The sequence below is a fragment of the Bos grunniens genome, chromosome 2, assembly GCF_055505025.1.
Source record: "Bos grunniens cultivar Pamir isolate PY7600 chromosome 2, Bosgru_T2T1.0, whole genome shotgun sequence".
Taxonomy (NCBI): domain Eukaryota; kingdom Metazoa; phylum Chordata; class Mammalia; order Artiodactyla; family Bovidae; genus Bos; species Bos grunniens.
This window is the reverse complement of record NC_141166.1, coordinates 57,903,888-57,931,280: the sequence shown is the minus strand read 5'-3', so window position 1 is coordinate 57,931,280 and position 27,393 is coordinate 57,903,888. Positions and strand designations below refer to the sequence as shown.

Here is a 27,393-nt window from a genome sequence, read left to right as displayed (position 1 = left end):
CCTTTCTTTATCCACCCCACATGGGGCCAGTTGTGCTGGCTTTGCCCTCCTCAATGAACCCCCACCTGGCAGCCGAGCAGCTGCTGATGAAATGTTCCCTGTGGCCTGTGAGGGCTGGGCTGTGACGATTGTACCAGCTGAGGCCAACCCACACACAGGTCCTACTCTTCCTCAGGGAGGCAGTGGGCATCTGCCTCTCAGGGTCACTGCAAGGGCACGCAGAGAGAATAATGCCCCCACCAATTCCTGGCCAATTCCTGGAATGCCTCCACCACAGACCCACCCCTGCGTTGGCAGAGTTGTCTTTTGTTGAAATATCACCAGCCGTGGGACCATTCCAGCACTACGTGTTCTTCTTTGCTGCTGCTGCTGCTCTAGGCACTCTCAAATCTATTTCCTTTCTTCATTCAGGAGTCACTACTTTTTGTTTATCCATTCTGTATATAGAAGCCTACATATGCTTACCTCAACTTCCCACTCCATCTCCCCTCCATCCCTCTCGCCCTTGCAACCAGCAGTCTGTTCTCCTATTGTATAGCACAGAGAACTATATTCAATATCTTATGGTAAACTAGAATGAAAAAGAATATTTTAAAAGGTATGCATATATAACTGAATTACTTTGCTATACCAGTTGTGATTAACACAACATTGTAATCAACTATACTTCAATTTTAAAAAATAAAGAAAAAAAGGAGGCACTACTTGCCTTCTCTGGTAGGTGAATAAAGTGAAGCTCAGAAATGTTCGGAGGAGAGTCGCGCGCGCGGGGAGTGGGGCGGTGCTGAGGAGACGAGCCTGAGGCGTGGAGGCTGAGGCAAGCTAGACGCCAGGACAGTCCAGGGAGCTGCAGCGCGGCGGGAGCCCGTAGCCAGAGCAGTCCCGGAGCAGAAACAAGCCCAGCCGAACCGGCCATGGCATTGTCGATGCCGCTGAACGGGTTAATTTTATTTTTCTATATAAAAAAAAAAAAAAAAAGAAATATTCGGAGGGTTACACAACCAGATGTAGTATGTGGAGCAAAGTGGGGTGCGTGTCTCTGATTCCCTTGGGAACGTACTGTTTTTGCCACAGAAATTCACTCATTAGGTTCTTAAGTGGGGACAGGATGATGTAATGACTTTGAGGAGCTGATGCTGGGACTATAGAGTCACCAAAAAGAATGAAGGCCATCCATCCCTGAATCTCCAAAAGCAATGGCTCCCCACCTGGGGTCCCCACCCCCCAAAAATACACACATTAAAAAATAATGTCACAGCTACAAATCTCCATTGCAATTATTTTCAGGAGAAATGACATTTCTATAAAATGAATTGTGAGATGAAGTCTGGAAATATGAAAGAGATAAAAAGCCCATCTGTATAGTGGAGCTGGTGGCCTGGCAACTCCACTCCAGGACCCCCTTGTGATTGTCACTCTCAAGTCATGGCTGGACACCGGGGGTTCAGTAACCCAGTTTTCAGTCTCCTGGCTGGTGCGTCAGAATGGCCACCTGAGGTCTTATTACTATTTGTCGTCAGTGATGATGTTTTGGGGCTTTTGGAGGGTCCTTCCGTATTAGACATTTTCATCACATAAAATACTCTCACTGTGGTTAAATTGAGGAGGGCATGGCAACTCACTCCAGTAAACTTGCCTGGAGAATCCCATGGACAGAAGAGCCTGGCAGGCTGCAGTCTGGGGTCACAAAGAATCGGACACAACTGAAGCAACTTGGCATGCATGAACATACGTGGTTAAATTATTTGCCTACAGCCAGACTGCAGCATACACCCAGCTGTCCATCACTTTACCAATTAATCCACAAGAAAGGTTCTTATCAAACTTCGAGTCTCTGTGAAGAAATCTTAATAGTTAGAAACTATTGGGTCAGCCAAAAATTTCTTTCAGGTTTTTAAACCCAAATGAACTTTTTGGCCAATCCAATAGATAGATGGTTCCATTAGGGAAGCAATTTATCCACAAATGTTTACTAACGACCATGTACACCCCTGGTTCATCAACAGAAACTTGAAGACTTCTATGTATCCGCCCTGCCCTAGGGATGCAGGAGAAGATAATAAAAAGTCTAGACAAGATCCCTGTCCTCAGAGCATCATTGGACTTCTTGGTGCAGCAGAACACACATCATGACAGGAATAAAAAGCATCCAAACCCCTTACTGAGAAATTTCTTAGCAACTGAATTCAGGTTCCAGATTGAATTGCCTGTGTCTTCTTCTGATTCTTCATAGCTAAATAGATATCTAGCAATTTAAAGACTAACTTAACTTCTCAAATATAAATTGCTATCTAAAATTACTTAACACTGATAGCTAATATTAAATTATGGTGTATTTCTCCTTAACTTAATTTTGTTGAATTAAGACTTTGTCCTTGAAGAACTTATCAACTCACAGCCTAAAAGTTGAGAATTATGTTTTATTTGGTGGATAAATCTGAGGACTTAAACCCAAGATGCAGCCTCTTAGATAGCTCTGAAAGACTGCTCCAAAGAGGCAAAGGGAAAGCCAGGATATATAGAAGTTTTTGCAACAAAAGACCGAGTAGTTGGAACATCAAGTAATCAAAAGATTACTGTTTATCAAAGAAAACTAGACATCTTAAGTTCATGAATTCAGTACTTTTCTGTGTCTGGGAAGATGCAATAATCTAGGTTCACTGAATTAATTTCTTTGATATGCACCTTAGCTATGTGGGGCCAGTAGCCTGTGCTTTCTCATCTGGGTCTCAGAGGGGTAGCTGCACAGCAGAGTGCTGGATGGCAGATATCCTGCTTCCATCCTAAGTTCCCTCGGGGCTTACTATCTGAGCGACTCTGATGAGATGGCTTGATGGCTGCAACATCCTTTGCTTACTGATGTGGCAGGCAATATTTTAGTTCACAGACCAACGTTCATTGTTGAGAATGTTCTAACTCAGGGAATGACTGAAGTTTAGACAAGTTGAAAGAATGTTAAAATACAGAAAATAGTGCAAGTGTGTGGGGTACCTGCTGTGAGCGTAGATGATCTGATGTGTCACACGTGCTGAGCAAATGTTGGTTCAAAGTATTCTTTCCTTGTCACCGTCCTTCTCTGTGAGATGGGTCTGTGGATGGTGCCTCCTTCCTCTGGATGAAGGACAGGCTGGGAGCAGCAGGGCTGTGATTTGAACCCAGGTGCTCCAACCCCAAGGCCATCTTTTCAGCCCTGCTCAGTATCACCATTTGTATGTGTAGACAGTGGAGGGTTTCAAAAGAGAACAAAATTCTCTTTCACAGGAGTGAAAGAAGGTTGGTTCCAATGCGCTTTTTAACTGCGCTCATTTATATCAGGCATTGGTCGCTACTCCTAGGTCATTTCCTATTTAAGATTCTTGGAGCTTCTGAAAAGATCTTCTGGAACATGCTATTTTTAAAGAACTCATTCGAGTGAAATGACATTTGTCACTCACTGAAAAGGCACATAATGCTATAGAAAGTCAGAATACAGCTTTGAAGACATTGCAGTCGGAGACAGATGAAATCTATGGTTTTCCTCCAAAGTTCAGACACCCTGTGAGACTGTGTTTCTGGGCTGTTTATTTCCTGAGGCTTTGGTCTCTGGCCAACTGTTCACTGTCCTCTGTTCCTTTGGTAAAAGCCATAGGGTCACACCACCCAGAGGCACAATTATCTGGGTTCCTGCCCTCATTGCCCTGGGGCTCTAGAAACAGAGGCCTGACTGTCTATGCAGATAAACGCAGATAAAAGGTTGACCGCTCACTGCCCTGCTTTCTGCCTGGGGTCTCCAAGGTCCTCCTTTGAGCTCCCTTGAGTGGGGCCCTCCTCTAAGAAGAAATGAACAGAGGACGGTCATTCTCCTCGGCCTTGGTTCCAGACATCTCCTGAGCCAAGCAGCTCCACTCAGGAACCCTTGTACAAATGCTTTCCAGACTTCCTCAGGCCTCCCTGGAGCAAGCCCTTAGTGTAGCCAGGCTGTGACCACTTGAATAAGCAATTTGTTCTGGTCTGGAACCTGACATCTCAGGACTCAAGATTCCCTGGAAGGTCCCTCTGTGATGAGGCCTCTCTAATCAGTGCAATTGGCCAGGGGAGCTGCACAGACTCCAGTCAGAGAGGGCAGGCCATAGCCTTCACTGCAGAGATGGCCTTGAACCTGTGCAAGATTTAAATCAGAGGTGGGACCTGCCACTCTCATACCATGTCATCAGCCCCTGTTTTAACCCCACCAATAACCAGTGTAGGTGAACTTGAGTTGGTGACTCACCCTCTCTGGCCTCCATGGCCCCGGTGCTTGCATCCTGTCATACTTATGGAGTGTTCAGGGCACAGTGAGCCATGGGTGCAGCCAGACTCTGTAATCTGTGCAAAGTGGCCATAGCAGTGGATGGTGTCCTGTGTTCTTACAGCTAATGATCTTTCAGCTTGCACCTCTCACTGCCCTGCTTTCTGCCTGTGGCCTCTCTATGGTTCTCCTTGCTCCTTTGAGCAGGGCCCTCCCCAAGAAAAAATGAGCAGAGGGTGGCCATTTGAAAGGCTGCAAACATGTCAGACCTGGGTTCAAGATGCAGCTTAGCCACTCAAGGCTCCATCCTCATGGGCACTTTAAATGAGATGTAGGAAAGGCCCAGGCCTAGCACTGAGCTACCACAATGCAAATATTAGCATGAGGGGGAAGAGAGAGGCTCAGTGACACAGAGACTTAAGCCAAGGGTTTGCAGACTAAGGCCCATAGGATGCCTGTTTTTACAAATGAAGTTTTATTGGAATGGGCTTCTTTGGTAGCTCAGCTGGTAAAGAATCTGCCTGCAATGCAGGAGACCCCGTTTCGATTCCTGGATTGGGAAGATCCCCCGGAGAAGGGAAAGGCTACCCACTCCAGTATTCTGTCCTGGAGAATTCCATGGACTGTATAGTTCATGGGTCGCAAAGAGCTGGACACAACTGAGCGACTTTCACTTTCACTTTATTGGAACACAGCTGCACCCATTCGTTTGTATAAACAAACTTCCTTCAAGGGACAACAGCAGAGTTGTAGCAGAGACCACATGGTGTACAGACTATTTAGTGTGTGGCCCTTCCTCAAAAAAAGTTTCCCAACTGCTGTCTTAAACCAACAGGAGCATCTCCAGTGGCTTGAATCCTAGCCCTGGAGCCCACCTGGCCCCACTGCACTTCTCTCTGGGGGAAGCCATAGCCTCATGGATGGATGAGAAGCCACAGAAGAAAGACCTGCAGCCGAGGCTAGGGACCAGGTAGCAGCCAGGGAGGCCCATCAGGCCAGGCCTGGCTTACCTGGGTGAAGATGGAATGACTCATTCCTGTGACCTGATCCACCCAAGCTGCCAAGGGAAGCTTGTCCCTCTTGTGGCTTTTACCTTCTTTTGCCTTCTTGTCACCTGTCCACCCCCGCCCCCATAAACATAGGCAGCTGGGGCTCTCCTACTGCCTTGCAGAAAATCCTCACCCCAACTGGGCAGGTATAGGAAAAAGAGCCAAACATCAGACAGGCTGTGCCTGGACCAGACAGCTCTCCCATCTCGTTCAGAAAGCAGGGCTTCTCAGAAGGGCCCAAGCAGGCATTGGGCTAGGAGCGTTGTTCTGAACCTGGTTTTGTTTTTCTTTTTTTAACTTTTTATTTTATATTGGCATATGGTTAATTAGCAATGATATGTTAGTTTCAGGTGTACAGCAGAGTGATTCAGTTATACACTTACCTGTTCTTTTTCAAATTCTTTTCCCATTTGGATTGTTATATAATATTGAGCAGAGTTCCTGTGCTATATAGTAGGTCCTTGTTGGTTGTCCATTTTAAATGAAACAATGTGTACATGTCAACTCCACACTTCTAGTCTATCCCTCCTGCTAACCATTCCCCTCTGATAACCATAAGTTGGTTCTCAAAGTCTGTGAGTCTGTTTCTGCTTTGTAAATAAGTTCCTTTGTATCATTTTTTTAATTCCACATTTAAGCAATATCATATGCTAGTTCTCTTTCTCTTACTTCAGTATGCCACTCTCTAGACCCATCCACGTTGCTACAAATGGCATCATTTCATTCTTTTAATGGCTGAGTAATATTCCATTGTATATAAGTACCACATTTTCTTTACCCAACTTAATGACATCTTTCCCCATCTCAGGAGGTTATTATCCCTCTTTTCAGATTGGATATGTTGACTCAGAGGAAAAAGTATGTCCACATTTCACCAGTTATGAGATAGTGGACCCTGAGTTCAACAACAGATTCCCTGAGTCTACACTCCTACTCTGCCTCTGCCACCGGCATTAGCAAGCTTTTTAGCCCAGCCCATGAGTGTGTTTTGAGCACCCACTGTGCGTCAGGCCCTGGGGATTTCACAGTGCACAAACCAACAGTCATCCAAAAAGAGAGCTTACATTTCAGTGGTGACGGACACAAGACCTGCAGGTAGAGTGCTCAATAAGTCAGATGACGCTAAGTGTGGGGAGGAAGATCAAGCCAGGAAAGGAGAGAGGCCCAAGGGACAAGAGGTGGTGCCATTCTAAAGAGAGTGGGCAGAGAATCTTCACTGGGGAAGTTGATATTTGAGAAAGACCTAAAGGAAGCCAGGGAGTCAAACATGGGATTGAATATCTGAGAGGAGGCACAAGAGGCAGAGCACAGCACATGCAGAGGTCCTGCAGTAGGACCAGGCTTGGCCTGATCGAGGAACTGATAGGAGGCAGTGCAACGGGGAGAGGAGTGGGAAGTGGTGACTAGGAGATGAAGTCAGACAGGTAAGGCAGCACAGGGCCAATGGGACTGTCTCCCAGCACCCCTTGTAGCAGCTGGAATTCTACCACCTTCCTGAATTTTCCCTGCCAGAAGGTTTCTCATCCCGAGTGAGGAGCCCCTCAGCATCTCTGCTAAGGCTCTAGCAAGGTTCTGAGTCAGCTGTTACACGTACTGGGGGCTGAGAAGGAGAGAAGAGGATGGCAGAGAACTCCTAAGTGATGCCTGAGGTGCAGTGGTGACGGAGGCCTTCACCAGGCACCCCATTTGTGTTTATGTGTGTGTGCTCAGTCATGTCTGATTCTTTTGAGACCCCACGGACTATACCCCACCGGGCTCCTCTGTCCATGGGATTTCCCAGGCAAGAGTACTGGAGTGCGTTGCCATTTGTTCTCCAATGTCCTGAAAGATGCCTTAGTTGCAGGCCCACATGTGCGTGTGCGCACGCATGCGCACGTACACACACATACACACACCCACAGAGGCTGGCTTTCAGAGCCTCTCTGAAATTACTGGTTGCATCTTCTGGGTGGAGTTTTTCTGCAGGGCCATGATGAGCTCTACAGGAAATGAATATGGGTATGAGGTTCCTGGCACCTGCCCTCACAGGCACTCAGGACTCTCGGGGACCAGCTAGGAGTGTTACAATGTGGGACAGAACCCCATGCAGGGCCAGAGAGGGGGACATTGCCATCTCCCTCCCAGCTCTGGGTCCACGTAAGCCCTGGGGAAACAGTCCAGCAGAAGGCACAGAGCAGTCCCCAGGGCTGCAGGGTCTGGCGCAGCAGGGGTGGAGAAGAGAATCAGGAAAGGATGTGGACAAGGGTGCTCTCAGGCCCAAGACTCCTGGGGTCCAAGCTGCCACCTGCCTGGGAAAGGTGGTCCCCACAACACCCTCAGCCTAACCCGGAAGCTTCACACAGAAGACGCAACCATCAATTCCAGCGAGGCTTCTGAAACCTGACCTCTGCCTGTGTGCACATGTGTGCTTGAGTCCCTGGTGGAGTGAAAGAGCAGCCTAGAAACACAGGCTCCATCTCCCTGATATCAGAAGGGTGATGAGACCAGTGTGGGCTCCTGCAGCTCAGCTTAGAAGCCAGGATTCTACCACTTGAGTCTCTCTGCACCCCCATATAAGAGGCACAAATTAATGCAACTGCTCACGGAGGCAAGTCCCACTAGCAGCCAGGTTCATTAGGCGGGGACAGAGGTTGAGGTTTCGTCTGCTTTTTGTTTACACACTGTTGTGTTTAATCTGCTGAGCTGCCCCGGAAACCATCCGGTTAAGTGATGGGGGCCAATTAAATATGGCTCAGGAGCTCATCCTGGCTGCCTCCTGCCCTCAGATAATATCATCCCTGCACGTGAATCCAGGTGCTCTTCAAGTGACTGGCTTTTCATCTCCACGGGGACAGGCATGCTAGGCTTCGGGTCACCCGAGCACCCTTTGTACTTGGAACCTCTCGCATATACCAATGCATGGACATGTTTCTCATCTTTCCTGGTTCTCCCTGCAGCCTGGGACAGGCCAGAGGGTGTGAAGGGAGGGTCAGCCTCCCCTGAGATCTCTCTAAGCCAAGGGGCCAGGCAGGCTGTCCATGCCCACCAGGGAGGGGAGTGCTCTTAGACACCACTTAAATGAAGGGTCTGGGGTCCTCACAAAACTCAGTACCCTAAGTGTTCCTGTAAAAGGGACAAATGACTGTACCAAGGCCACACCAATAGCAAATAGAAGAGCCAACCCCACAGTCCAGCTGTCACTCAATTCCATAATGTCTGCACACCACAGGCTCACCTACTGGCAGGCAGTATCCTCCTCCATGATGCTGAGTGCTTTTTGTGCTATGAACCTAGGGGACATTTTTTACTCAGCCATTAACAGTATAAAATAATACCATTTGCAGCAGCATGGATGGACCGAGAGATTATCACACTAACTGAAGTAAGACAAAGACTATTACCATATGATATTGCTTACATGTGGAATCTAAAAACAAAGATATAAATGAATTTATTTACAAAACAAAAATCGACCCACAGACAGAAAACAAATGTATGGTTACCAAATGGGAAAGGAAGGAGGGATAAATTAGAAGTTGGGGATTAATATAAGATTAATATATACACACTGCTTACGTGTATGCTAAGTCACTTCAGTCATGTCTGATTCTTTGCGACTGTTCCCCACAGGCTCCTCTGTCCATGGAATTCTCCAGGCACGAATACTGGAGTGGGTTGCCATGCCCTCCTCCAGGGGATCTTCCCAAACCACGGAACGAACCGATGTGTCTTATGTCGCCTGCATTGGCAGGCAAGTTCTTTACCGCTAGTGCCACCTAGGAAGCTCGTATATGCGTGTGTGTGTGTGTGTGTGTGTGTGTGTACACACATACACACATTTATATATGTAACTGAATCACTGTTCTATATACCTGAAACTAACACAGCATTGTAAATCAACTAGTCTTCAATAAAAAATTAAAATCTAAGAGGATAAATGCTTCACACTTGAACCTGGTTTGCATCCCCAACACTTGGAGAAGGAAATGGCAACCCACTCCCGTATTCTTGCCTGGAGAATCCCATGGACAGAGGAGCCTAGCAGGTTACAGTCCATGCGGTCACAAGGGTTGGACATGACTTAGTGACTAAGCCACCAAACCACCACCACCGAGACACACACACACACACACACCACAGGAGACATGGCCGGCAGCACTATCAGGGAGCCATCCTCTTTGCTTTCAGCTTAGGTCCCGCTGGCTTCTGAGTGGGGTTGCCTGTGCCTGTGAATCTGCCTTGCACCAGCATCTGGCGTATAGCCTGACTGTGTCTGCTTGCAAAGGTGTTCTATTTCTCCCGGGTTTTTTTTCTTCCCTTCCTTTATTCACGCGAATCTGCCTTGCACCAGCATCAGACATATAGCCTGACTGTGTCTGCATGCAAAGGCGTTCAATTTCTCCCGGGTTTTTTTTCTTCCCTTCCTTTATTCATGTGAATCTGCCTTGCACCAGCATCAGGCGTATAGCCTGACTGTGTCTGCATGCAAAGGCATTCTATTTCTCCCGGGTTTTTTTTCTTCCCTTCCTTTATTCACGCTGATGGAAATGGCTCCTTCACCCAGGTCTGCCTCTGATAAGCTCCAGATGGTTTCAAGAAAGCAGAGCGGAGCCTCTTATCAGACAGCAGCAGTGGATCTGGTGCCAGCACTGGGCGGGCCTGGTGCTGATAAAATGGGCCTGGGCCCAGCTCACCAGCTGCTTTCTCAACCTGCCCTCAGGGCCTGACCCATCAGAAGTGGGGGTTGCCAGACCCAGGAAGCTTCTTTACTTTCTTAGGCACTAGAGCTGACTCCCGGTGACCACAGGCAAGAGGACCTGATAGGAAGCCACTGGGGACAGAGGTTTGGCCATGAGGCTGATGGGACAAAGGACCCTAGGAGGCTCTGACAGGACAGTGGGAGCTGGCTCCTCCCAGGCACATATCGGGATCAAGTGTGTGGTTTGAGCCCTTCCCTGTGAGGCCCTACTGTTCCTAGTCCTGGATAAGACACCCCAAGGCTGGGGAAGGGGAGGTGTTAAGGCGTTTGGTCTAATGTGGCGTGATCACGTTTGAAGTAGGTTTGCCAGACCCAAAAGCTCAGGCTGTCTGCCCCCTTCCTGGGAGCTCTGGTTTGAAGGAGATCAAAGAGCTCATCCCCCCACCCCACCGCCCCCCACACACCCCATTTGAAGACAGAAATTCTACCTTCAAACATTAACTTCTTTTCCTTTAAGCTTGGGTCAATGTTAAATTTCCTGTCCTTGAGGTAGGACAGACTGGGTAGCTGACTGTTTTGTGAAAAGTGACTTGGCCATATGGAATCTAGAAGAATAGTGCCGATGAACCTATTTGCAGGGAAGGAATGGAGACACAGACATAGAGAATGGACTTGACACAGCGAGGAAGAGAGAGAGTGGGACGAATTGGGAGGGTAGCATTGACATACGCTATCATGTGTAAAGCAGACAGCTCGTGGGAAGCTGCTGTATAACACAGGGAGCCCAGCCTGGAGCTCTGTGATGACCTAGAGGGGTGGCATGGGAGTGGGGAGGGAGGCTCACGTGGGAGGGCATACATATATATAATTATGACTAGTTTGCATTGTTATATGACAGAAGTCAACACAACATTGTAAAGCAAATATCCTCCAACTAAAAAAAAAAATTTCTTTAAGAAAAATACCTTTCCTGTAATAAGCATATATGTAAAAAGAAAAGTGACTTGGCCTTTCTGACCTTATTTGTCCCATTTTTAAAATGGGTTGGTCATCCCTATGTCCAGTGCCCTGCTGGGAGCACCCAGGATTTCACAGGTGGAGGGCATCTTGCCTCCACTGGTCACCAGGGTTCCACCACCAGGCTTTGCCCTACACTGCGAGACAGGGCCAGGGCCTAGCAGCAAGGTCAACCGTAGAGCCTCAGTCTGGGTTTGAATCCTGGCTCTGTCCTTGGACACTGTCTCTAAGCTCCAGTCTTTTTATATTTAAAGGAGGGATGGAAACTCCAGTCTGGCAAGGTTGTTTGCAGGAGTTCAGTTCATGAGAGCTACTCGTGATTTGTGGCTGTCCCATGAGAAAGGTTTTGAATGAGAAGCATCTTGAGTGTGAAATAATGTGAGTGAATCCCCAGCACAGAGCAGACTCATAAAAAGCAGTAGCAGGAGCCCAGCTGATCTGCTGGCTGCCCCCTGCTCCAGGTGTTTAGGTACATGGATACATATGAGGTTGAAGATCCCTCCAAGACAAGCAGAGACAGCAGGCTTCCATGCAGGCAGGTTCTACAGGGTCACTTGGCATCCTGGGCCAGTGACTGGATGTGCAGCTACCGAAGAGGCCTGCAGGGTGGGTGCAGAGGGGTACAGCCTGTTCTCAGATGACCTGCAAGAATGCTGTCAAAGCAAACCTCATGGGGATTTCACTGGTGGTCCAGTGGTTAAGAATCCACCTTGTAACACAGGGGACATGGGTTCATTCCCTAGTCGATGAGCTAAAATTCCACATGTCTCAGAGCAACTAAGCCTGTGTGCCACAGCTACTGAGCCCACACACTCTGGAGCCTGGGGGTCACAGCTTGAGAGTCCATATGCCACAACTAAGACCTGATACAGCCAAATAAATAATACATTTTTTAAAAGGGTTGACAGCACAGCCAAGAGGAGCAGCAGCTCCTGACTCTTAGTCCCTAAAACAGGACCACACAGGTGGTCTGCCCTGAGATGGACACCAAGCTGGAGAACTGAGACTAGAGGAACTAGAGGAACCTGATATATCAAGAAACTATCTTTCCCAGACTGAGGCTGACAACTACTCAAGGCCAGAGAAAAGGCAGGCTGAGGGGCAGAGCAATAGGACCAGCCAGGGTGGCTGCTCTCATGAGCTGTGTCTACGGAAGAAACAGCAGGACTCCTCAAATCTCTCCCCTGGAATCAGTCAAAGCCTCATGTGTAATCCTGAGAGCCAGAGGACCAGCATGTATAAATGTTCTCTGTAGTGATAAAGGCAAGAGAGATGGTCTTCACACCTAGCAGCTAGTAGATGCTTGATACATTGTGTTTTGCGATCACTGCCAACTCCTGCTTTTGTAACTACATATCTGGATAAATTTCCTGCTGTGTTTCACTGCACTGCTGGGAGGAGCTTTCACTCAGTAAGCTTTTGATGATCACATAGATGGTCATCTACCATGTGTAGGTCACCTGGCAAAATATCAGACACCAAAGGGAAGATGCCAGAGCCCTCACTGTGCCCCAGAGTTCTTTGATGTGTTTGATGAGTCTGTCCATGGAAACAGAAGGTCACTTCCTTCCAGAAGGTCAGAACAGATACCCTCTACAGGTGGCATTGGACCAGTGTGGATTGATGTGTGGACATTCACCAGATAAGCCAGGTGGAGTGGACATTCCAGGCAGAGGGCACAGCAAGAGCCAGAGCCTGGGGGTGCAAAATATAATTGGAGTTCATGTGACCTACAAGGGGCTGACATGGGACAGGAACGATGTGAATGTGTGAGATGGCAATGTGGGAATTTGGACTGGCTTGTGGCTGTCACTCTGCATTTAGGCCTGGGATCTCCCAGTGGTCTCCTCTGGGTGGATCCCTATTAGGGAACTCACAGTGGATCTGTTAAGTTGACAAAAGAACTGAACAGTCCGTGGAGCTGGCATGTATTATTTGGGACATACTAAAAATTGTGTTGCTATTTATCTAGAAGTCGAATTTAACTAGCATCCTGCATTTTATCAGAACATGAGTGCTTTTCAAAGGCTCTCATGAGATGCTACTGTCCAGTCAGAGTTGAGGACCATGAGCCAGAGGCTCCTGCTGCTCTGAGCAAGCCCACTGTCTCAAGCCCCAGGCCAGGTCCCTAACTGCAAAGACTCTGAGTATATGAAGCATTCCCACTCTTAAAAACATTTTTAGGGAAGCTTTTGAGATTTCCTTCTTATTCATCCTTTCCATCTAGTTCATGGACGCCTCCCACAGCAGGTCAAAAACCTATTTTTATATAAATTTGAAAATCTGAAGCTAATTAATTTTTAATATTTTAAGTGATGCAATTGTGGAAGTTATTCAATGACTGGATATACTTAAATACAAAACAATAAATCCTTATTCATACTGCTTATAGCACTCCCAACACACATGTCTTCTTAACTACTAACCACACTCCTTCCAGAACCTCAGACTCTCTAACCTTCAAGACTCCCAGCACTGTCAAGTGTGCCTTCCTGGAACCCCCGCCTCACAACTATACCTCCTTCCCCACATCCATTACTCTCAGTCCTGTTGGTCTCTTTCCTCTTTCTCAGTCCTGCTGATCCTTTCTTGGTAGCTCCAAAGGGCTCTTCTAAACTGAGAAGAGAGAAGACTTTCCTCTCCACTGCTGTACTACAAACTTTCTAGAAATTTTCTATAATCTCTCATCTGCTCATTGCCTACAGGAGAAGACTCAGTTTATCTAACCTCACCTTTAAGACTCTTCATTACTCATTACTCACCAAGCAGATGAGTGATAAAGTTTATTAATGATATCAAATGGGATAGTGATGGTGGAAGATGTAATAAGACAAGGAAAAGGAAGAGAGGAAAATAAACTAAAAACATGTACTGAATTTAGTCATTGATATTTTTCCCTTCCTTTTCCTATTCCAAATAGGAGGTATAAAATTAAACATTGCATTTGTTTTAATGTAAAGTCATTCATACTAAAAAGGATAAAAGTATTCAAATCTACATTGTCTTAGACCATCTGGCTTATCCGGCAGTCCCTCCCTAATCCTGATTACTCGAATAGATCCAACTCTGTAGATAGCTAATGCCTATTTTGCTAACTCTATTTTTGCTCTCTCTACTTGGTTTGCTTAAGAAATCGGTACACCTGTCCAAAGAATAGTAAATTGTGTTTATACTTTCCCTTAACCCCCTAATATGTGTTAGATTTCAAACCCAATTTTGAGGTGCTGAGATCCCTGATTAGGCTATATGGACAATCCTTTCTGTTTATATTAGCTGCATTAAAATAACAGGAGAGTGAAATTCACCCTTCCTGTTGGTCATTAGACATTAACCAGTTGTGGGACTTTAAATAAACCACCTACAAAATTCTGAAGTGAAACAAAGTTTAAGTTTGTTGGCTTTATTTGATTAGGTTTCCAGGGCATTTATCACTTTCTGTGAAAGAAACATTTAATTTAGATGGCAGTTGATTTGTGTCATGGGATTTCAACTGACAGGAGGAAGAGTTATGTGTGTGTTTATGACTTCTTTGCTTTTAAAAGATTAATGTGAGTGAAACATAAATCACAAGACCTTTAAGGGAGAGAGATGCTGGAAAGACAGAGCAGGAGTGTGTCAGGGTGATGGATTGTAAAGTGTCTTCATCAGGGAGGAAACCAGAGGGAGGGTGGGACAAAGGGGTGGTGGGGTGGGAGCAGTGAAGAAAAATGGCTTTTCCTTCCCAAGCACAAAGACTGTGCAGGGGCTTGAACTAGAGCCAGGCAACTTCTTAGCTCCATTGCCTGATGCAAACTGAAGAGATGAGCTGATGACTTCCTGAAGCCCCTTTCCTGCCCTGATAGCCAGAGGACAAAAAGAGTACTAACAGCACAGTGGACATGCTCAGGAAGCCCAAGTATTCCAGGAGACAAACAAACACTCCCTGCCCCCCAAGTCACAAGAACTGGTCCCCTGTTCTGCTCCCAGAGACACCCTACATCCAGAAGCCAAGTATGTGTGTGTGTGTGTGTGTGTGAGAGAGAGAGAGAGAGAGAGACAGGAGAAGGAGCTATTCTCAAAAAGGTGGGAATGATAGGAAGAGCTGTCATATGTTGGATACAATTCTCCTGGGAACCATACAGGTGCATCCTTCTCTACAGATCAGTGAGTTGAGGGTTGGAGATAGTTAAAGTGGAGGAGCCAGGATTCATGACCGTCTATTGCAATCCACCCTCCCTTCACCTACAAGGTGCTCCCTTGAAACACTTTCAGACAGTTTTTGTAAAGAGCAGTTTTCTGATGTGCATTCTCCTTTCTCTTTACCACCACTTCGAGCAACACATTCCCAGTATTTAGATCAGAATGCACCCTCTCTTTCCTAGCATGCTTTTCAAACACTATTCCAGTAGGGAAAAAAATCTACAGTGTTATTACTCACAGTATCAGCTAACATGTATTGTGCCCAGACTCATCTGTGAGTGTGTGCAGATACCATCATATGCATCATCTCATGTCATCCTCACAAATACCCTCAGACCCCATTGCACACGTAGCAATAATGAGCCCAGCATGCCTCCACCCAGGGTAAGGAGAAGGCAGAGTCCCTTGATGCAGCCTCCTCCCTGGCTTGGGAGGAAGAGAAGAATTCCAGGGAGTGGAGGGGGAACATGCTTTCCTTCCTCAAGGATCATTCCCTCCATCTTCACCTTTTGAGTTCATGAATTCAAAGTCCTGTATCTCTGTTTCACTCTGGATCCCCTTAGTACATCCTGGAGGAAGTACTAGTGTCTGTCTGTAGAATGCAAGCACCCCACTCCTTCATCTGACAGGCTCTCCCTGAGGCTTTGACCAGATCCCAGGGCAGCACACCCTACCACCTCTTGCCACCATCCTTTTCACTTTCCAGGCCTGACATGGGTCTCTGTGGATCCTGCCTGTCAAAGCTCACAAAGGGAAGAGAAAAGCATTTTCTGTCTCCTGTTCTCCAACTTATGGAACCCAGTAACAAAGCGTGGCTAACTACATCATCATCATTTACACATGCAGTCTGATCGAGGACATTTAGCCATGTAATTAGGTACCTAATTGTGCTGAAAATGCAATTATATGATTTCTTAAGTGAATTAAGTCCTTGGAGAAGTGGTAAGGCTTAGCACACGTGATCTAGCTGGAGAGCAGGGACCATGAAAGGCATGTCAGCATGACTATGGCCCGCACAGAGGCCAAGTGGCCAGTACTTGAACCACATGGGTGACCACGTGAACGTATGCACGTATGTACAGATGAACAGGCATACGTGCATGCACTGCACACACACACAAGATGTCAGCTTCACCTTACAATGATCTACTACAAACCAGGAACTTAATAAATGAGAGCCATTAATATCGCTGGGAGCTTTGTGTACCTCTGTGAAGTGACGACTGTTTAATGGCTCACTTGGAGACTCTCAGAGAGATTATTTATTTAACATGTGAGAGGCAGGTGTGTGGAAAAAATAATGATAAAAAAGTCAGTTGGGACATGTCAGAGGATATTTTATGCAACATCACTTATTCATCCAACAACCCAACATTGTGTCAGATAGTGAGGGGTCAAATACAATCCTCCCTCATTATAGCTCAAAAATGAGTGTAGAGATGGATGACCACAAAGCATTTTAGTAATGATTTGAACAAGTTGTTCAGCAAACTACAGCCTTCAGACTAAACCCAGCCTGTGGCCTGTTTAGCTAAGAAGGGTTTACATGTTTTTAAAGGATTGTTTGAAAAAGCAGGAAAACCGATAAAACAAAGAAGAATATGCAACAGAGACCATATATGGGCTGCACAGCCTAAAATATTTATGAGAAAGGTTGCAGCTCCTGAAGGAATAAAGGAAGCAGCAGATGAGCCCGATGCAGAAATCAGGGAAGGCTTCTCAGAGGAGGTGACATGACCTGAACTTCATAGCTAAGCAGGAGTACTACAGCATCTCCATCCCCAGGAACTTCCTTCCAGCCAACCAGTCCACCACACACGAGAAACCATAAAGGATAAATTTAGAGGATTTGTTCCTGAAAGGAGGCCTGGGAGAGTCCAGAGGTTCTGAAATGTCAGGCAGTGGGGTGTGGACCTGTCCCACTGTACAACAAAAGGACCAGATGTGGCTTGCTGATCCCCAACACCGAGACAATGGGGAGGGACAGACCACTCAGCTTCTCATGCCCCTGTGGTCTTGATGCCAGGGATGTTAGCCCTTGAATCACCAGTAGGTCCAACCTGGGGACTGAACGATGTGACAGAGAAAAGCAGCTGCAGGGAAAGAAGGCACACAAATGCCTGGACGCCCAGGCCTTCCAGTTATCCCTGCCCCCAGATCCCTTCATCTCCCTGACAGCTCAGAACACAGGGACCAAAGGCTGCACCACCCAGCCTCCTACCCCAACCCGGCTGAATACGCCTCCCCTCCCTTGCAGCAGACACCTGGCTTTACAACTGGGCACAGTGTGGAAACAGGAGACGCTGTTGTTCCTTCCTTCCTGAACATACACATCATGCTCTCCTCCTCCAAGCAGACATCTGCTGTCTCTCTCAGAATCTCAGCTGTCTCACCAGCATCATTCCGTGAGCTGTCCACACACACACACACACACCCCATTAACCTCAATTCCCGCCTTTTGGCATCAGCTCCTGCAGTCATAACCAGAATAAAACATTCACAGGGCACTTCCAAAGTCTTCATTTCAAGCGGCCTGATCTCCAACAGCTCAGGCCTCTGCTGATTCCACATCTTCACTCCAGCAATTCCTCAGACAAGTGGGCATCTTGAATCCAGTACCTGACCACTTCCCCTGCCCATCACCTTCCATCTACTCACTTCCCCGCCGAGCATCTTAGGCTCCACAGCCCATAATCAGACCTCCTAGAAAATACGTTCTGAACCCATCACCTCTCATCTCTCCCACTGAAGTTCAAGCCAGCATCCTTGGTTCTCTGAACTGTACCATGGCCCCTGCCTGGTCCCGTTCCTCTGAACAGTGGCCAGAGCCATCCTGACAGCATGACAATCAGTTCACAGTACTCTTCTGCTCCAAATCCTTCTATGGCCCCTGTATACCTCAGAGTAAGAACTGAAGCTCGTCCAGGGCTCTCTAGCCCCTCCATTATCCTCTGCTGTTATTTCTCTGACTGCATCTCCTACAGCTCATCCCAGGCTCACTCCACTCCAGCCACATTGGCCTTCTGGCTTGTCCTTAAATACACTGGAGCTGCTCCCACCCCGGGCCTTTGCGCCTGCTGTTCCTGCTGTCTGAGATACTCTTCTCCAGATCTCCACTGGATATCTTTTCCCATACCCCCTTCAGGTCGTAGTCAAATGCCACCTCTCCCTGGCCACACTTACTCAAATTTGTAACTCCTACTCATGGTCCTTGTCCTTTTTTTTTGTCTTCACACTGTCTAGTATACTCCATAGCTTGTGTTTTTCTCCTTTGTATTATTTGTATCCTTTCCCTTGAATGTAAACTCCAGAAAAAGAATTTCAGCTGTTTTTCTTCGTTTTTGCTGCTGTGTCCCCAGATGAATTTTGTTGAATGAACATGTGAACTCTCTTAACCTTTTCTCCTTTACTCCTACTGGCCCATGTTTAGATCAGTAAATATAGCTCTTCCCCCTCCTGTGCAGCTGAACTCAAGCCAGGCTAAGAGCACCCCCTATTCACACACACACACACACACCAGATTGACTGGTCCCCCCTACTCAGTGCTGTGATCCCCAATCCAAATTCTCTGTTCAACAAGCCCCCACCTCTCTCTGTCCATTTCCACCCTCCACTTGTTTTCCCCCCAAGCACCAATTATGAGGGAGGCTTATCTCACTGAAAAAGAAACCTCTGAAACATCAAAAGAAGGTATAGAAATCCTTTTGAGGAGTTTTGCTATAAGGGGGAGCAGAGGAAGGGCCCAGGAGTGGGAGGGAGACAAGGTGTGAAGAAGGGAGCTTTATCTTTTCTTCAGTTTGCAGAACAGTGTTGCTGTCAGGGGTGACCTGCTGGCAGGGGCCAATTTTGTGATGCAGGTGAGAGAGGGGAGGTCTCAGTGGTGACATTTATCGTGTGTGGGGATGTGGAGTCTCATACACACTCAGGCCCTGGGGAGCACAGGGCAGCCATAGACTGAGCAGGAGGAAAGTCGTGACAGGGCTGCCCAGCCACTGCAGGGGAGCCTGGCCCAGTCTCCCAGGTATGGCTCGCCCCTCACCCCGGGCTTCTCCTGGCTCACTGCCTGCTTCGTCCTGGGCTCCAGTGCTGCCACATGAGTCCAAGGCCCAGGGCTCAGTTCTGGCTCCTCTCCTTAATCTACATTTGCTGGGATGTGGCCCCAGCCCATGTCTGTGAGCACCGTCATGATGCTGGAGCAACCCCCTACCTCCAGCTACACCTTCAGCCCTCACCTTTCCCCGAGCTCCAGACTCCTCTCTCCGATGGCCTGCCCTGCACCTGTGCTTCACATCTAATACATCCCCGAGCTTAACACATCCTCATCTAGCGCTGATTTCTGCCCCCCTCCCTGCCCCACACCACACGCCCCTTGTAGTAAACTCCATCCTCCCTGCTCAGGCCAAAAGTCTGACTCTTTTTTCTTTCTTTCTTTCTTTGCACACTCCACATCTAATCCATTGGCAAGTTTTATTTGCCCCACATTCCAGATACACCCCAAATGTCTCTATCCCTCATCACCTGTGGCACCATGGTTCTTATCCAGGCGCTTGCCTAAACCATGGCTGCAGCCTCTCCCATCTTTACTCAGGGTCTGTCCTCAGCACAGCAGTTGAAATGATAATTCTCTCTCATACACAGTTCATATGGCTCCTGCTGGACCCCTGCTCTGGCCTCCCACCCCTCACCGAGTGCTGCGGGGTCCAACCTGTCCTGTCATCACTGCACCTCCTAGCACTCTGGCCCTCACTCACTCTGCAGTGGCCACATGGTCCCTGGCTCACCTGGGAACACATTGCCTGGCGAGTGTCTCCTTGAGATATTCCTCATTCCAATGTCTGTAGGGCTCACAGGCTCCAGTATTTCGGCCTGCATTAGTCCTTTGTGGCTACTATAATGAAGGCCACAGTTGTTGTTGTTCAGTTGCTACCACATATCTGGGCTAAAGCAACAGATATGTATTTCTGACAGTTCTGGGCACTGAGAAGTAAGTTCAAGATCAAAGTGCCAGCAGGTCTGATGTCTGGTGGGGGCCACCTCCTGGTTCATAGCCAGGCATTTTCTCTCTGTGTCCTCAAGTGGCAGAAGGACTGAGGGAGCCCTCTGGGGTCTGTTTTATAATGGCACTAATCCCATTCACGAGGACTCCACCTTCATGACCTAGTCACCTTCCAATGGCCTCCTAATTCCACCACACTGGAGGTTAGGTTTCAACATATGAAATTGGGTAGGGGTGGGGAGGGTGGCAATGGCATCCCACTCTAGTACTCCTGCCTGGAAAATCCCATGGAATGAGGAGCCTGATAGGCTGCAGTCCATGGGGTCGCTGAGGGTCGGACACGACTGAGCGACTTCATTTTGACTTTTCACTTTCATGCATTGGAGAAGGAAATGGCAACCCACTCCAGTGTTCTTGCCTGGAGAATCCCAGGGACGAGGGAGCCTGGTGGGCTGCCGTCTATGGGGTCACACAGAGTCGGACAGGACTGAAGTGACTTAGCAGCAGTAGCAGCAGCAGGGGAGGGTGGGGGGTGGAGGGGACAAAAGCATTTAGTCTAGCACAGCCCAAAAGTTGCCTCCTCTGGGTGACCTCCCTGATCACCTCCTCAGTTATTCTTTTTCCCTTTCCCCCTTTTTTGTGTCTTCAGGATTTATCACCTCCCTGGCCGTAAATCTTGAATCCCTATTTTTAACTCCCTATTGTCTCTCCCTACCCTAGAATGGAAAAGAAAACCCCAAGGGAGGGTCTTAGCGCAGTTCACTGTTAGACCTTCAGCCTCTAATAAAGGGAATGTGATGGGCCCTCAGTGAACCTTCTCTGAAGGGATGGTTCTGGCAGAAGCTTTGGAATCAGACCCCTTTCCCACCCCCCATGTTGCTGTTGTGTGACCTCAGGCGGGTTGTAGTTTGCCCCACTGAAAAGTGATGGGCATTGTTGCATCCAATTCAGTGGTTCTCCTGAGAAATTGCACCAATATACGAACTTATAAAGTGAGCCCCTAAGTGGTGGTGATTATATCATTATACATATCTAGAAAGGAGGGCTTTCGAGTGGGAAGAGAGACAATAGTCACTGGGGGGAGTGGAGCTAGAGTATAGCGGGAACCTGAAGGAACTTTTTAGCCAACCAAATACCTTGCCTTTGCTGCTGGTGGTGGTGATGTCGGGGTAGGAGAGAGGCATTCTGAGTGCCGCTGGGGCAGGGGGAGAGCCAGGGCCTAGCTGGGCTGGGGTCTTGGCCCTGCTGCTCTCTAGCTGCGAGGCCTTGGATAAGATCCAGGAGTTCCCTGGGCTCACTCTCCACATTTCTAAAATAAGGATGCCCACACCTGTCTCATGCCATTGTTTCTACAGGGACAGAGACGGCAGCAGTGATGGAGATTCCCCTTTGGTCCCCAGGTGAGTGCTCCCTCTACATCTGGGTCTTTAGGTCCTCACACGCCCAAGGTGGTCCATGGATGCCCCTGATCCTCCCCATGGGGCCACACTGTCTTCAGAAAGGGGGAGGAAAGGAGAAGTGAGGATACGGAAGTTCTTCCACCTACTGCCTGACTTTCCTGTGATAAGAAAGTCTATGACCAAATCTAACTCACAGGCCAGGCAGACACATAATAGCAGCAACCTCAGGGTGTGAATGGGAGAACAAACACTGGCCACACAGAGCCACGGGGTGGGGGTGGGGGGCAGGGGGGCCTGGTTCTGCTTTTGCCGGATCTGCGGGAGGAGATAAATCTTCAGATAAATCTTCAGAGCAGCCAGATGTTTCTCCCCCACCCCCCAGCAAAGAGAGGCTTTATAACCCTGGCCTCTGCTCTTTTCTAAGCTGGAGAGGTCAGGTCCTTGGTCCCCACATTGGTCCCCCAGCCTGAAATCAGGGCTGGGAGGAGCATCGCTGGCCCATTCCCTGGGCCTCCACAGTTCAGCTGCTCCTTATAGAGCTGTCTTCCCCATCATAACTGGATCCACTCACTATCCATGTGCTTGGCCCTGGCTGGGGCATAACCGTCACCACCAGTGAAGGCTGGGGACCGTGACTTAGAGAAGCACTTGCATCAGCCCAGGGAGCTCAGTGATACAGCTGCAGGTGCATGCATGAACATATATGTGGATAAGGTTGTGTGTGAAATCTATATATTAGGAGAAAACGATACCCCCAAAACCTACCCCCTAACCTATAACGCCCCAAAAGCTACCATCTCAAGAAAGTGTATTTCCTTTCTTTCCTTTTACTGACTCTTTTCTAGAATGTTTAACATAGTTTATATTTAGAGTCTTGTTCCTCTCCATTAAATCATACTATGAGCGTTTCCCCCTGTCACTAAGAATTCCCATGTGTCCCTCAGTAAGTGAGGCAGAACTGTCTGTCCTGTGGATGTATCATAATTTACAGGACCAATTTCTTGACGCAAAACATTTAGCTAGTCCTCTCTTATTTTCCATCTTAAACCCAATGGCAATATACTTTGCCAAACATGAATTTTTGTTGCTGTTTCAGGTGATTTCTCCAGGATCAATGACTAGAAATGGAGTTTGATATTTGGGGTGATATATTTACCAAAGAAGGTGTGAGAGAAGGAAAGGTACCCATTTTTGAGAATCCCACATTTTTTGAGCAATCTAGACAGCATATATTTTAGATAATAGCGTGTAAATACATGAAATATAATGAAAATTTTTGTAGCGCTTTATGTTTTATAAAGTACATTCTTAATTTTTCTTCACAACAAGTTTAAAATAGTGCATTATTCTATATACTGGTATCTAGAACAAAAGTAGTTCAGCCCCTGGTTTTCTGAGTTGGCAACCCACTTCTTCCATTGCGTGAAGTTGTTCTGTTCTTGAAAAGAAGCAGATTCAGTTTCAAGTGGTTAAGAGCTCAAGCTTCAGCAGGAGATCAAGCGCTGCCATGTAAATCTGGTCTTGTTAGTCTCTCTCAGCCATAGTAAAAGAGGCTGATGGAGCAAGGGTGGGGATGGTGTGTTTGGAGTTAAACAGCGGAAGTTGTAAAAGGAAGATCATCTGGTTAAGAGCCGTCATCATGGAGGCAGCAAAGAAAACATAACCATCCCTCTCTGTCCTCCAAAACTGCAGTTTCCTGCTGCCATCTCCCAACTTAAATGGAAAGCAGCTGCCTGGAAGCTCGGGAGATGCAGAGTAGGGTCAGCCTCCCCAGGGTAAAGAGGAAGACAAGGAAGGGATCAACAGCCAGTGAAGAGATTCACAGGGCAAGTTCCCAAACAAAGGAACTTCAGTCCTCTGTGCGTTTGGAACCCAGCATGGCGGCACATGGAGGCATTCTGCTTCACCAACCTGGAAGCTCTCTGAAATCTCTCCTTTTAAGATTTTTATGGAGACTTCATTGCACAGGCATGATTCATTAAATCCTGAGGCACTGTGAGAACCCCACTTTGACTGAATCTGTGTCAACACTGTGGACAAGGATAATAAGTGATACTCAAATAGCTAGTCTAACTCATAAGAGGTCTATGGATGGTGACTACAGAGCAGCACCATTGCAACCAACACCAAGGAAATGGGTTGGAGAGGCTGCGGCACTCCCCAAGGTGGTCTAGGTGGTGAGTGGGGGCTCACGTCACCCTGTGGGACCACCCTTCATGTTGTCCCCTGTCCACTCCATGCCAGGTCATCATGCTCAGCTCACAGGTACCCAGGGGGCTCCCATCTAGCAGGTGGGGCTTTCTTGCACCCTCATCATCCCCATGGCTAGATGTAGCTAGGGCTGGAAAAAGTAGGTCCAGAGCCTTTCGGGCTCCAGCTGGCTCTGGGGGAGTGGGGAGTTGGGAAGCCAGGCCATGCTAATTGAGACACACAGTCACTTTCTGGCTCCTCAGAGCATCTCCAAGAACCCACTTGCTTTGACATTTTGGTGCCCCTGACAACTTTCTCTGGAGAAGCCCTTGCCCGCTACATCATCGGGGCCCGGGTGTACTTAGCTGAATCAGCCTTGGCTCTCATTCCTTCCCTGGGTGTCACCACGCTCACTCAGGGCACACATGGGCATCCAGGGCCAGCTGAGGACCTTCCAGAATTTCCAGAGAACAACGCTGCAGCCTCCTCCCTGGTCATTGGTCAGAGGGTATGCGTAGCGACCAGACCTCGGTACATTGTCCCCTGTCCCCTTGCCCAGACAGGCAGGGGAGCCAGCAGAGGTGACAAATGCTCAGACTGTGTCACTGTGCCAGGTCTCCAGCTCCATCAGCTGGTCCTGAAAGAAAGGGCGCTGAGGCTGTAGCCCAGGCAGCTGTGGCTGTAGCTGCTTGTTTGCATTGCTGAGAGGGTCCCAGCCCCCCACCCCCCGTCCCCCTGTCAAAGGACTGTAACAGTGTTTGAACAGAGCCTCGTGCGCTGTCAGTAGCACTTACGGTCATGAGTTCAGTGGTTTGCAGAGGGAAGCCCCTGGACTAGAGCAGCATCACCTGCACAGGTGAGAAATGCGGGCTTTCAGGTCCAACCCGGCCCTGCTGATCAGAATCTGGGTGGTGGGGGCAGTGACCCACGGAGTTGGGGTGTGACAAATCCCCTGCCCCAGGCACTTCCCATGGACACTCAACTGTGAGAACCAGGGCCTCAGCTGTCAGTCTTTTAGGCTGGGGATTTACTATCTCTGTGTTACAGATAAGTAAAGGGGGCTATGAGACATGGAGGGGCTTGCCTCCAAAATTCTTTCCTACACCACAGGTGTCATCATCCCTCGAGATGAGAAGGGTGGAGTACCATACCATTTGAGGAGACTAGTACAATTCCTAAGGGTATTTACTGCCTCCCCTCTTTAGGGCCTTGTTTCTTGTACTCAGTGTATGGTGAGTACATTTATCTGTTCCCTCTTTATCCACAACTCGGCAAATTCCTTCCAATTGCTGCTGGGCTCTGGAGCCTGATCCTGACCTTGGTCAGAGCAGGGACCCTGTCTCTCTGTCAGACAGAATCCACCTTCTCTTCTTTCAACATGAAGATCACTGGGCTTGATGAAGGGACTTGTGCAAATCAGAACTTAAATAGTATATACATACATACATATGTATATGTATGTATAAGTGTGTGTATATATGTATGTATATGTGTATGTATATATATGTGTGTGTGTGTGTATACATATATGTATGTATGTATGGTAGTGCTTTAGTCGCCAAGTTGCGTCTGACTCTTGTGACCCCGTGGACTGTAGTCCACTAGGCTCTTCTGTCCATGGGATTTCCCAGGCAAAAATACTGAAGGGGGTTGCCATGCCCTTCTCCAGGGTATCTTCCCAACCCAGGGATGGAACCCGCATCTCTTGTGTCTCCTGCATTGGCAGGCAGATTCTTTACCACTAGCGCTACCTGGGAAGCCTATAAATATTATGAAAATGAAGTCACTCAGTCGTGTCCGACTCTTTGCAACCCCATAGACTGTAGCCTACCAGGCTCCTCTGTCCATGGGATTTTCCAGGCAATAGTACTGGAGTGGAATTCCATTTCCTTCTCCAGGGGATCTTCCCAACCCAGGGCTCGAACCCAGGTCTCCAACATTGTAGACAGACGCTTTACCGTCTGAGCCACCAGGGAAGTCCTAACAATAAATAAATATTATAGTTGAGGACCAAAAAAAAGGACTTCCATGGTGATCTGTTAGTTAAAAATCTGGCTTCTACTGCAGTGGGGCTGGGAGTGGGTGGGGAATCCATCCTTGGCTGGAGAACTAAGATTCCATCATGCGGATGAGGTGCAGCCAATATATTGTGGTGTTGGAGAAGACTCTTGAGAGTCCCTTGGACTGCAAGGTGATCAAACCAGTCAATCCTAAAGGAAAGCAATCCTAAATATTCATTGGAAGGACTGATGCTGATGCTGAAACTCCAATACTTTGGCCACCTGCTGTGACGAGCCAACTCATTGGAAAAGACCCTGATACTGGAAAAGATTAAAGGCAGGAGAAGGGAACGACAGAGAATGAGATGGTTGGATGGCATCACTGCCTCAATGGGCGTGAGTTTGAGCAAGCTCCAGAAGATGGTGAAGGACTGGGAAGCCTGGTGTGTGGCAGTCCATGGGGTCGCAAAGAGTCAGACACAACTGAACAACAATATGCATATATTAATAATATGGTTGGTTCTCCTCTCTCCTTTTCCAGTGTGCTAAAGCCACACCAGCTGTTTCAACACCAGCTGCTCTGCCACAAAGAGCAAACCTTCTGAGCTCTTTTTGGTGGTATTAGTGTTGTCTTATCTGAGATTCTAGACCAGACACTTCTCTGGCCCTGCCCCCGCCCAAGCAGCAGATGGAGACCAAGTTCCAGGCTCCTCCCCAGGACCACACACAGCAGCCAGACTGGGATCTTTTCCTCCCCTTCTTCCGGTCTCTTTTGAATTCCATTTTCTTAGAAATCCTCAGATCTTCAGGAGGAAGAAGGGTAGGGTGTGGAGAGGAAAGAGTGGTTCCTTGAGTGTGCCTTGAGGCTATTTACTGCCCTCTTAATAAATCCCAAACTCCACACAACCCAAAGCTGACGAGGCCCCTCTTTCAGAGGAACATCCACGTATGGACAGTGGTGACTTCTGTATTGGAATAAGACTGTATTAAAAAAAAAAAAAAACCTCAGGAATAATAGCAGGGAAATATAGCTGGAGGAAAGCAGATACTCTGGGCTGTGAGTTACAGCATCCTCAACTTTCAGTTCCCCTCTATTGAGCACATCCCTCAAATAGCAATGCCTGGATATGAAAACTCCCTGAGTAAGGATCCAGAGGCACGAAGACCCCCTTTCCAGCTCCCTTATCTGCCAGTTTATCAATGTCAGGAATGGCTCTATTCTCCAGAGTAGGGAGCCCACCTCTCTTCTCCCCATCCCAAGTCCCAGTGCTTCACCCATGTGTAGTGATATGGCTGGTGTGTTGCAGCATGCAAGGCTTCGGTACCCACCAGACACCTGTCCCTGTTTTTATACAGTATAAGCAGGCACCGGGGCAACAGGGAAAGCTGGATCACAGCCAGGAGGAGGCAAATAAGGCTGAATCTTTGGATGGGGTTTCAGAGCAATGTGATGACATTGCACGGCGATTTGGCTGCCCTGGGATTGGGGAGATTATTTATAAGGCGACACACAAGGGACTGCAGATGGTGACTGCAGCCATGAAATTAAAAGACACTTGCTCCTTGGAAGAAAAGCTATGACCAACCTAGGCAGCATATTAAAAAGCAGAGACATTA

At 47.9% G+C, this 27,393-nt stretch overlaps 1 protein-coding gene across 2 annotated transcripts in view; it reads left to right on the top strand.

The window, feature by feature from the left end:
• The window catches only part of GYPC (glycophorin C (Gerbich blood group)), a 49,156-nt gene that overhangs the window by 10,133 nt on the left and 11,630 nt on the right, over positions 1–27,393 (top strand). The window contains exon 2 of one of the 2 annotated variants that reach the window (XM_086366996.1): positions 21,542–21,586. The exons of the other annotated variant lie outside the window; for it this stretch is intronic. Coding sequence (XP_086223122.1) covers positions 21,542–21,586 — 45 coding nt within the window. The remainder of the gene's footprint in view (positions 1–21,541; positions 21,587–27,393) is intronic. 2 annotated transcript variants of the gene reach the window in all.